Source organism: Phyllostomus discolor, chromosome X (assembly GCF_004126475.2).
Source record: "Phyllostomus discolor isolate MPI-MPIP mPhyDis1 chromosome X, mPhyDis1.pri.v3, whole genome shotgun sequence".
Taxonomy (NCBI): Eukaryota; Metazoa; Chordata; class Mammalia; order Chiroptera; family Phyllostomidae; genus Phyllostomus; species Phyllostomus discolor.
The window spans coordinates 106924320-106935937 of record NC_050198.1 but is presented as its reverse complement, the minus strand read 5'-3'; the positions used below and the strand labels follow the sequence as shown (position 1 = coordinate 106935937).

Below are 11618 nucleotides of genomic sequence, written 5' to 3'. Positions count from 1 at the left end.
CCATTCCCCTAACCACTGTACTAGCGCTTCTCAAACTTCAAGCGTTTGGAGATCATTTGGGAAACTTGTGAAAATGATGCTGAGGAAAGCGAACTTTGTATTAGTTACAATTTATAGCCAAGTCTCAGCAGCTGTAATGGGGAACTCCCCAAATAAATGATAGACAGCTCTTTTCTTCTTGTAGATGATGCGGACCCCAACTCGTGGGGTCCGCATCATTATGGATGAAATGAGACATTCACGTGGACTACTGAGTCCAGTGGAGGAAAAGGGACGGCATGGCTTTTCTCTCAAGGGGAGCAAAAGCCTTGGCCCTTGCTCCAATGAGCTTTTATTGTCTTACTGGGCACATTACAGGGTGACCCTCATTTACTCTGCACAGATTTGCTTTAGGGGGTTACCTTTTACAGAAAACAAAGGAGCCAATGCTGCTAATCACATCACAGAAGAAGGATATTTGCAAATGAAAAGGCAAAAGCAGTTGAACCAGTTACGCTGGTCCTTGGAAGGTTTAGCATGGGTTTTAGGAAGTTGCTTTGCAGTAAATGTCCTCAATTCAGGGGGAGGGAGTTTTCGCAAAAAGCAAGACTCAAAGCGGCCCAGGCACATTGCAGGTCTGATTCCCCACGGGAGAATCTGTCCGTGGGTGTGGGTCCTGTGCATCTCCCAGTGGGAGCTGGGCCCACGCCACGCAGAATTTTCTATTACATGTAGAGCAGAGCTGGTGCAGGGTCGGTTCGTGTTCTGACCCCCACGCTAACACTGGAGGTGTGACACCGGCCTTGCTCACCAGCTGACCTCCCATCTAAAGAGGAGGGATGAGGGGGAATAGGTATTGGGGGAGATCTAGCAGTCTGTGCCGTTGTGTTCAGACTTTTTCAAAAGACCAAATGTTTATAAATACCTTACATAAAGTCAGTCCTGGTAGAGCACTATAACAGACACCAATGTTAAACACTTAACTAGTAGGAGTGTAACAGGGTGCAGCCAAGAGGAGGGACCCCAAATAGAGATTTAAAATGGGGTCCAGAACTCAAGGTGTCCAGAATATATTAGGATGTCCCCCCCACCCCCCACCAGGTATGCGTTAGGAGAAGGGACACATGGAGCAGGGCCATTGACAGCTGTTTCGCATAGCAACAGCCTTGCAGCTCACCTCTGGTGTGGTCATTTAACATACCTGTAACCTTTAACTGGTTGCATAGATATGTTAAATAGCTGTGGCCATGCTCTGAGCCAGGGGGATGGCAGTAACTTCCCCCCCAAGACGTAACTGGGGGGCAGGTCCCCCAGGTTACAGCGCCTGTGTGACAGCTTGGAGAAGACTGGCTCCAGGACATGGAGTTACGCCTGCCCAGACTCAGGATGGCAGCCCAGTGAAGCTGGAAGGATATGAGTGTGCTGGCAGGTGTGGTCAATTGTGGGAGGAGTTGGAAATGGGGCTGCAGAGGAAGACTGGTGCGGGGATTTAAATCCAGACACGGCAGCCATTGGGGAGAGAACCACGAGGCTTTGCCAGAGTGGAGACTCCTGCAGCTTCAGGAGGGGGAACCACCACCCAGCTTTAGCAGAGATCCCAGCGACACAGCTGATGGTGCCAGGAACCGAGGGAGGCCTGCCAGCCGAGACAGATCAATGGGAAGAACTGGGGGCTGCCTGAGCCACGGACTTCTATTTCTTTTCCTGAGATACGGTACCCCAGACTGGGCAAAGGGGGAAGGAAGGAAGGACTGTGTCTGTTTGTGGGTGTTTTAAGGGACTTTGGGACTTTGATGAAGACATTAGGTCACTCCTTTAAGTCTGTACAGCATTAAATAAACATTTCCTTTCCTTTTCATGAATCTCTGGCATTGAGAGATGTCTTTCCTCTGGCGGCGGACATAACGGACCTGGGGGTTCCTTTCGGGTAACAGTATATTGGCCCCTCTTGGTCCTCCCTGTTGTTCTGTAACAGGAGCAACTTGCTACCAATTCCAGATTTCCTAAGTGAGTTTTTTTTTAACATGGGGTTTTATTTATTCAGTTAGTTTTGAGCAACTTTTATAAAAAATTGTTCTTCAATTATAATTTAGTGCCACTGTTTCAGGAAAATGATGTGTCAGGAGCCATAAACCAAAGGACCCTTTCAAAAACTCACACCCTGAACTTTTACATCTGATAGGTTCTCATTCCAAGCTCTTGACACTGGAGAAAGAATGAAGTTATAGAAATACAAAGAAAACCAGAGGCATTCTAAATGAACCTCTAATTTTACTCAAGTATATTTAGAATAACCCCAACAAAAAATACATTGGTGAGACAAGATGGGGAAATTAACGTTAAAAATCAGCAAGTTAGCCCTGGCTGGCGTAGCTCAGTGGATTGAGCGCAGGTTGTGAACCAAAGCGTCGCAGGTTCGATTCCCAGTCAGGGCACATGCCTGGGTTGCAGGCCATGGCCTCCAGCAACTGCACATTGATGTTTCTCTCTCTCTTTCTCTCTCTCCCCCTCCCTTCCCTCTCTAAGAAGTAAATAAATAAAATCTTTTGAAAAATCAGCAAGTTAAAGTTCTTCTCTCCCTTAAGCTACTTACATATCAATTTAATTTTTTAAAGGTTAGGGATAATATTACACATTTGCAACTAAATTCAGCATTTCCCCAACTTTACACCAAGAGACAGACGTGCCTGAGCCGACAAAAGGGACGGGAGGAAGAGTCTCTCCAAAATTATCATGAAATTACCTCCCTTCTGCTACTGAATTTCCGCATTGGACATCAACTTTCATGTCTTTGTTTTTGGCTCTTGACACCTTCTAGTCCAAAAGTAACATTTTAATATATGATTTTTGCTATGTGAATCCACAACTCATCTTTTTGAAGATTTCCAGTCACTCAGGAAAGGGGCCGCACAACAGAAATGGCTGAATTTCATCTGACCGTATCAAGAACTCGTTTGACAGTAGCTAGAGGCAAAGCGCTCAAGTGTTGCAGAAATTGTCAAATGTCCTTAGTCTCCATTGACACAAGATTCACACTCCACTTTTCAAATGCTATTCTGTCTCCTTCTACTATACTGATCCTTCCTCCTTTTGAAAAAGTACTTTCTCCCTATGTCTTTACATCTGTCTTTGAAAGTACACCGTGAACCACTGTCACTCACTCACACGAATAAGAGCAGAAAACACTGCACTTACATTACTCTGTTAGTCACGGTTTATGTAGCAGAACATGTGCTTTGGAGTCACGCAAACTAAGTACGTGACCTCGGGCAACTTCTATAAACTGAAAGTAAATAATCTATGACACATATTTTGCACAGTACCTGGAACACAGTACACTCTCAATAAGCAGTAATTTATTATTATGTATACATTATATGCAACAAATAAATGACAATCATTTTACCAATAAGATAATTGGTAAATATGTGTGTGACTTTAATTCTTTTAGTACCAACTTTGTAGAAATTCTAAAGGTAGCAGAGGACCTTCATATTATTTTCAGAGTAGCCAATAATAGAATCAGAAATTACTGCCCGAAGGTTGAATCTCATTTGAATCAAACATTTAAAATTAAGTCACTTCTGTTATAGTTAGCAATAAAATAAATCATCAGAAGCACTGACTTCTTTTCTAAAAAGCTTCCACACCAAATGCACCTCACCATTTTCTTTTTCAAATGGGCTATTCCCACTTTTTTTCCTTTGGTAGGAATTTGCTCGTTTTGTTTTAGACCAGAAAATATACTATATTGAAATTTTAAGTAATATTGAAGATTTGTGAGAGTATGTTATACAGTAGAAGAACTCACTGAAAATTTTAGAAATAGAGTATCATTTTCTCTGAGAGATTTCTTTTTACCTCCAACATATTTTCAACATACTGCATAAGCTGAATAGCTTATGCTATTCAGCATAAGCTGCATAATCTATGCAGAATAAGCTGCATAGATCTGCTTTTGGCAGCTTTATATACTGAGTAAAATATTTTTGTTTACATTTTGCCTAATAAAATTCTTGTTCATATTCATTCACCTTTCTTATCTATTTATACATGATTATTTAATTTGTGTGGTTACATTAATATATATCTTCATTTGGAACTGCCATTCAAAGAGAATACTGTTACGAACACTTCTCTATGTTTTATTTTAAAATTATTATCGCAGCCCTGGCTGGTGTAGCTCAGTGGATTGAGTGCAGGCTGCAAACCAAAGTGTCGCAGGTTCGATTCCCAGCTAGGGCACATGCCTGGATTGCAGGCCATGACCCCCAGCAATCAAACATTGATGTTTCTCTCTCTCCCTCTCTCTCCCCCTCCATTCCCTCTCTAAAAATAAATAAATAAAATGTTTAAAAAATTATCCCTAAGTCAAATGCATTTGAGAATATGAGATATAGAAAACAGTACATTTAGCACACTATGTTGAAAATATGTTGGAGGGAAAAGACAATGTGATATTGGAAAGTGACGTAATGACTGGCACACGTGTCTCAGAGACACGGCCAAAGCTTTGCAATCGCTTCCCACTGGTGAGGAAGCTCAGGTGTGTATGAAGGCCCTCAAATAACCAGAAATAATTGTTCGAGGAAAATAAATCTCTTAACTAGTATAATTTGTTTCTGCATCTGCAGAAATATAAGTCTCCCAATAAAGAGGACTCTCAAAGTCTATCAAACACATGGCCCGTGGCGTAGTCTGGCAGAACTGATTAAATAAAGGAACTATGTGGTTGTGCCATAACTTAAAAAGTACTTAAAATTATTATGATCTTAGATTAGATCAAAGAAATAAATGTAAAGCCTGGAAACAGGATGTAATGATCACTTCTAACGAAGAAGTGCATAATTTGTTCCTAATTTAACACAAGTGTGTGTGTATATATATGCATATATATTTTTTTCTAAAAATATATGAAATAATCTTATGAGTGAATAACTCTGTGCTATATTTTTGGGAGTCTGGGGAGAATGTGAAAGGTACTTTTCTGTGGTCTAGTAATCAAATAAACATAAGATATATTAGGAAGAGAAACTAAACTAATTTAGTTACATAAATATGTATAGGAACCCCACATCCGTGAGAGGTTAAAAGACATGTATATGGGACATTCTGAGCGAGGGATGAAGTAATTGCCGGGAGACCACATGTTCAGAAATTATTAGTTTGCCCTGTCCTATAGGTAGAAAAAGTTATTTCTGGTGATAACTCTTATCCTGGGTCAGGCCCCTAATTTAAATTCTACATAGTTATGGTTGGGCAAAAGCTTCTCATGGCGCACAGTGGCTTGATTGCAGATTATTTTCGACTAAAAGTCTTGAGTTAAACCAACAGGACAGACTTCAGCAAGAGGAAAAATGTGTTCAAAGACTTTGATGCCAAGAATTCTGTAATGTAGAATCTGAAAAATTAATATAAAAATGGGAAACATGTTATCATGAAATGTGTTTACCTGAAATACCAGATCACAGACTATGACTCATTTGAGTGAACCAAAGCACATGCAGGTTCTGTCCCTGTGTCCCCATTGCTTCCCCTGTCTGTAAAAATAAATACATAATGTTTTTTAATAAAATGAAACACTGAAAAAAAAAGAAGTGACATAGACAATATATTCAGTAATTTAAAATAAGCAAATGATGTGATTTGTATGACTTATTTTGTTTTGTTTTGTTTTTTTTTTTAAAAAGAAGAAACCCTTTCACTGATGTTTTCTTTTCCTCTTTTAAAATCCAACTTGTTGAATCTCATCACCTGTTTTTGGCATCATTATAGCTCCAGAGGAAAGTTAGGTCAGGGAGGGTACACAATTTAAGAAATATGTTTGGTCTTTTTTCTGGCATCTGTTACCACAACTTAGAAATATTTGACATTTATTGAGCATTTGCTATGTTCCAGATCATGTAATAAGGGCTTGATTTATATTAATTTATCTGTGTAACCTTGGAAACAATCCTATGCAGTAGGTGGCATTAGTAACCACATTTTACAGATGAAGCATCAGAAAGTTGAAATATTTTAGCACACTAACATATTTAAAAATATTTAAAAATATTACAAATATTATAAATATTTAGTTGTGCCTACTCTAGGGACTTGACCCAGGGTAAGACACCCAGATGTCAGTTAGTACCCACGTGAGCAGGACCAAGCAACCCGTTACAGCCGTTGGAAGAGACCAAAGCTGGAAGCCGTGGGGGGGGGGGAGGGGCAACATGGGGGCACTGCCAACTGAGCCTGGTCCCATCACCATCTTCCCGGAAGCACGGTGCCCCAGGGGCCCATCTGACCCAGGCAGTCCCCCTGGTCGCCCAGCTAGGATTAACTAGGGTCTCGCCCTTGAGCAATCAAAGAGGCCATCCACAGGCCTCCCCCGTCCCTAGAGTGGGAGTGAGCGAGGCCAGTGCGCAGCCGCAGATCCACCCGTGAGCCACCCTCATGACATCTCCAGACCTATGGGGGGCACTGTCACGTCAGCAGCTGGTTGCCCCCCAACGGAAACTCTAGAATTCTGAGGGCGGTTTATACTGGGCGTCTCGCCGTCGTGCTCAGTTGTAAGACCCCGTGTGGCCAAGGCGGTTAGTTTGAGAGCAGAGCCATGGCTAGTTCAGATTCCGATGAGATGGACGAAGCCACGCCGGCCACATCAGACAGAAGAGCACCACCAATAACGGTGCGAGCCGACGCATCCCCTGAGGATCCGCGGCGGGCCACGGAGATGGAGGTGGACCAAGCCCCGAGCCCGGATCCCAACTCTCAAGACAACCCGAAATCGAAGAATGCGAAGGAAGGGATCAGCGAGGTTGAAGGAAGCAACAGTCTTTTCCGGCTGCCCTTCCCCAGGAAACTGTGGCGGATAGTGGAGGACGACGCGTTCCCTTCCGTGCGCTGGAGTCCCAAGGGGGACACCGTGGTCATCGAGGTCGACCTCTTCCAGAGGCAAGTTCTCAGCCTCAGGGGCGCGGAGAAGATCTTCGAGTCCGACAGCCTGAAGACTTTCATCCGTCTGATGAATCTCTACGGGTTCTGCAAAATTCGCTCGGGCACCTCGATTTGCCGTCCGGGACCCCGAAGACGGATGATCTACCGCAACCCCAACTTTCAAAGAAACAAGCCTTCGCTCCTGAAGAACATCAAGAAAAGATACAAGTGGATGACCACTGCTGCCTCTCCAGGGAGCGGCGCGCCACCTCCCAAGACCAGGAAGAGGCAGGTATCCCCCTCGAGACCCTCACTTGGTAACGTTAGGGAAGACACCAAAGAAAGTAGTGGCGAAACCCAGAAGCAGGCCCCAAGTGCGACCCCAGCCATTCCAGTTCCCGGGTCCAGTCCACAGGTGGGCCCAGTGGGGAGTGTCTATCCAGGACTGTCCGGTTTGCCCCCGGGTTTCCCGCCCCAACCGATGGCACAGGGGACCTGGCCACCCGCTGCCTAGATCTCCCACTGTATCGCGCGGTCGCGTGTTTGTACAGCACCTGCTACTCCATCCTGACTGCTGTCTTTTCCATCCTAGGCGATCGTTGTGAGCCGGACGCGGAGGGCCCTTCGGATCGCCTGTCCGTCTTCTGCGAGCACATTCCCGAAGATCCAGGACCCGGAGCGCCCACATGACAGGCAGCAGTCACTACCTTATCACCACTAACCCATGGTAGTCAATAAACAATCCAATTGAAACAAGAAAGTTTAAGAGTTTTGCTTACATTGATTCCAAAATTTTAACCCGCTTCTGTGTAGCTTGTAGGAGGTTAAACCTTGGTTAAGATGATACAGACTTAAAAATGTAGTGAGAGCAATTGCTATTTTACCATTGCCAGCTTTTCCAGAGGGGAGGGAGGCTTTGTAATTAGTCAGTTTGCTTATTTTGATGGGAATTATGGTGGGCCATTAGAAAAACTCCTTTTCTAGTTTGGGATAAACACTTTAATAGCTTCTCACTTATGTTAATGCAAAGCCAAAATTTTTCCCTAGAATGAGGAACTTAAACATTTAACTGATTACTTAACTACTTCACTTTCTCATTCCAGTGAAGAGCTTATCTACTGAGTATAGTCATAGAAATATAAAACACAGTAAATATTTTCAAATATATAGTAAATATACTAAATATTAAATATTTTATTTACTATAATATTAATATATTTATAGTACTAATAGAAATATAAAATAAAGTATACTATAAAATATGGTTTATACATTTACTATATATTTATATTAGTCATCTAAATATAAAATATAGTCAACATTTTTGGAAATACATAGCAAATACACTAAATATCATAGTAAATAAAAATATAGCTAATATAAACAAATGTACAGTAAATATAAAAATCTCTACTGTGGCCTGAGTTGCCACTTCACACACCAAGCACTGATGGATTGTGCACTGAGGCTGGAGAAGGAGATTGAGGGTGGACAGGCCGGGGAGAGAGCACGGGGCGAAGGCAATTCCACCGGGTGAGTTATCATAGAATGTTTTGACAACATGGGAAAGCAAAGACTGAAATAGCCAGCTAAGAAACTCCTGTGATAAGCATTAGCCGATCAACAGGTAAAATGTAATACCAGTTTTTGGTTATTTTTCTCTGTGAGGGAGTAACCAACATTTCTCTACTCTCAAGTTTCTTCTGGCTGGTATAATAATCAAGTGTGCACGAGACACAATAGCAACAGAAAACAACCAGATCTAACAGAACCAGAGACAGGGAAATACAGAACAAACTGACAGTAACTGGAGGGCAAGGGAGAGGGGGGTAAGGGGGGGAAAGAAGGGAAATAGGCAAGTCAAGCAACAGGTATAAATGACCCATGGACAAGGACAACAGTGGCGGGAAGGGGGGGGATTGCATTGGGAGGGGAGGGTGGGTAGGGCAGGGGAGGGTGGTGGTGGGGATAATGGAGACAACTGTAATTGCACAACAATAAAAAAACAATGGGGACAACTGTAATTGAGCAACAATTAAAAATTAAAAAAAAAGAAAACCAAATTTAAAACATATATGTATGGGAGCCCTGCATACATGGGGAGTCAGAGATTCATAGGACATTCTGAGTTGGGGTGGGGTCGTGCCCCTCGACTCTGAGTAGGTGTTCAGTCCATAAAAGTTTGTCCTGCCCTATAGGTGGGTAAAAGAGCTTATGACTGATAATATTTCACGGGCAAGGCCTCTAATTCGAATTCTTGGAAGCAGTTAAGGGTGAGAGGCAGACGTTTGTCCTGAGCTTTGGCTAAAATTGCCTTTAGTTCAAAACAATCTGCATGTCACAGAGGCCCACCTTGCTGTCATGAAAGCAGGCACCTACATCCAAGATGGCTGTACCCAGCAAAGCGACCATTCAGAGTGGAAGGGCAGATCAAGTGCTTCCCAGACAAGAAACAGCTACAGTTCCCGGTATTTGGTTCCCAAACCTCCACATGAGTAAACACTTCCATATCACTTACTCTGGGCCCAGCACTGTTCTGAATGCTCACTTGGAAGTAGCCCATTCATCCCTCTCGGGAGGCAGAGCGAGGCCTCAGCCCTTGAGTTCCGCTCAGAAGGATTCAGAGCCAAGAACTGAAACTGCGAGACAAAGTTGATTCAAGAAGCAAAGCAAAACAATCAAACAGGCAGTCCAAAGAGCGGACCTATCAGGGCCTGCCCTGTCCTTGTGTGGCAGTTACAGGAGGCTTGTCTCTGGCCCCTCGTTCCTCCTCTAAATGGGTCTACATCAGTGGTCCCCAACCGTTTTGGCACCAAGGACTGGTTTCGTGGAAAATGTGGAGCGGGGGCAGGAGGGGGAGCTCAGGCAGTAACGGGAGTGAAGCTTTGCTTGCTCACCTCCTGCTGGGCGGCTTAGTTTCTGACAGGCCTCGGACCCATACCCTGTCCACAGCCCAGGGGTCGGGGACCGCGGGTCTAAATCACACATGCCTAGGAATAGGAGAGGTCAGGCTGCCTAAATTGCACAACTAGGGATGTGCTAGTGGAGGGCAAGCCACGCTGGGAGCAAGGCACTAATGCGCTACATTTGTTTTTCCAGTTTGTCCATTGCTAGGTCAGACAGGATGGTGAGGGGCCAGGAAAGTTCCTAGGCGAGCGGAATAGGGAAACGGAGACGGAGGGCTGAACACAATGACGGAGCAATGACAGCCAGGTGCAGAGGGTCCCCAGGGCGAAACGCCCCAGTGCCTGCCAGGGGGAAAGCCTGGGAACACAAGGACCCCACCCCCAGGGTGACCTCTCCTGCCCTGGCCTTTCCCCCCAGAGATGACATCCGGGCCTTCAGCTCCAGGCCCCGAAGAGCAGCAAAACCAGGTGGGTGAACCAGGGCCAACTGCAGTGACTAAGGACCCCCTGCCCTGTCACTGTCCCATCAGAGGAGACCGTGACCCTGACAGGACACACTCCTCAAGACTCAGGACCCATCAGCTCTCCCTGTGGGGAGCAGCCTGCACCATTCCCTAATGATGAAAGAAGATCCGATCCAAAACTGTGTAGCTTTTACATAAACATGCTTTTCCTTTCTCACCAAACGTTTGCCTCCAGGATTTGGCCTAGAGGGTGGGCAGCAGACCCCAGGCACTGTTCGGGGTCAGCGAATGGTGACTCTGGTTGGACTCTGGTGGAGCCCAAGAGCGGGACCGTGTGGTTTGGAGCTATGAAACCCTGCCCCTTTATTTTAAAAAAATATTTTATTTGTTTATTTTTAGAGAGAGGGGCAGGGAAGGCGAGAAACATCAACGTGTGGTCGCCTCTTCCACCCCACCTACTGGGGACCTGGCCCACAACCTGGGCATGGGCCCTGACTGGGAATCCAACAGGTAACCCTTTGGTTCTCAGGCCGGCGCTCAATCCACTGAGCCACACCAGCCAGGGTTCCCATAATATTCTTAACCTCCCCCTGTCTATTTTGTACCTACCATTTAAGAGAATTCACAGTTCTCTACACAGTGCTCACAGTATCTGTTTTGTTAGTCGGATTCCCCTGAACTCTGTCTCCTGTGGCCACCCTGTAACTGCCAGGGGAAATTCAGAAGACCTCATCAGAGTCGAACCACTTTATCAAGCCTCCTCTTTTTCACACTACACTCACGTATTTCATTTATCTGCTATGCATACTCCACTTGCTCTATAATAAATTCCACCTCATTTGCATTTTGGGATTTTGGTTTGGTTTGGTATTTCTGACAGTTCTCTATTTGCTGAGAGTTACAGCTCCAGAATATTACCCACTCAATGAAAGAAGTTTCTCTTTCTCTCCATACATATATTTATATTCTATATTTATATAGAGAGGCAAAAGTAGGTTTACATTCATTTGTATGAAAAATAATACAATAAATAATAATAATATGAGAAGAAACTATTTTGTGTACTCACATCTGTAAACTGTCTTTTCTCACAGTGGGACAAAAGTCCATTTTATTACCCCCTTCAAGCAAATTAAAAACAAACAAGTAAACAAAAAATCTACATATGTCCCCATTCAAAGAAACAATTTTCAGAAAGGGAATGTTTTTCTAATTTAAGCCTTAATTTATTAATTCAGTACTCATGTATACTTACTACATGCAGGCCCTGTGAACTCTCATGACCCCTAGTTTTATAAGGCAGATGTCAGAAACTTCAGGCATAGACGTGAGTAAAATATTGAAGGAT

At 44.0% G+C, this 11618-nt stretch overlaps 1 protein-coding gene across 1 annotated transcript; it reads left to right on the top strand.

Moving 5' to 3' along the window:
- The first annotated feature begins 6577 nt into the window (after window positions 1-6577).
- LOC114504890 (heat shock transcription factor, X-linked member 3-like) lies at window positions 6578-7650 on the top strand. The gene is made up of 2 exons (XM_028522734.1): window positions 6578-7188; window positions 7493-7650. The coding sequence occupies exons 1-2, from the start codon at window positions 6578-6580 to the stop codon at window positions 7503-7505; spliced, it is 624 nt and encodes a 207-aa protein (XP_028378535.1). The 3' UTR covers window positions 7506-7650.
- The last annotated feature ends 3968 nt before the right edge of the window (window positions 7651-11618 follow it).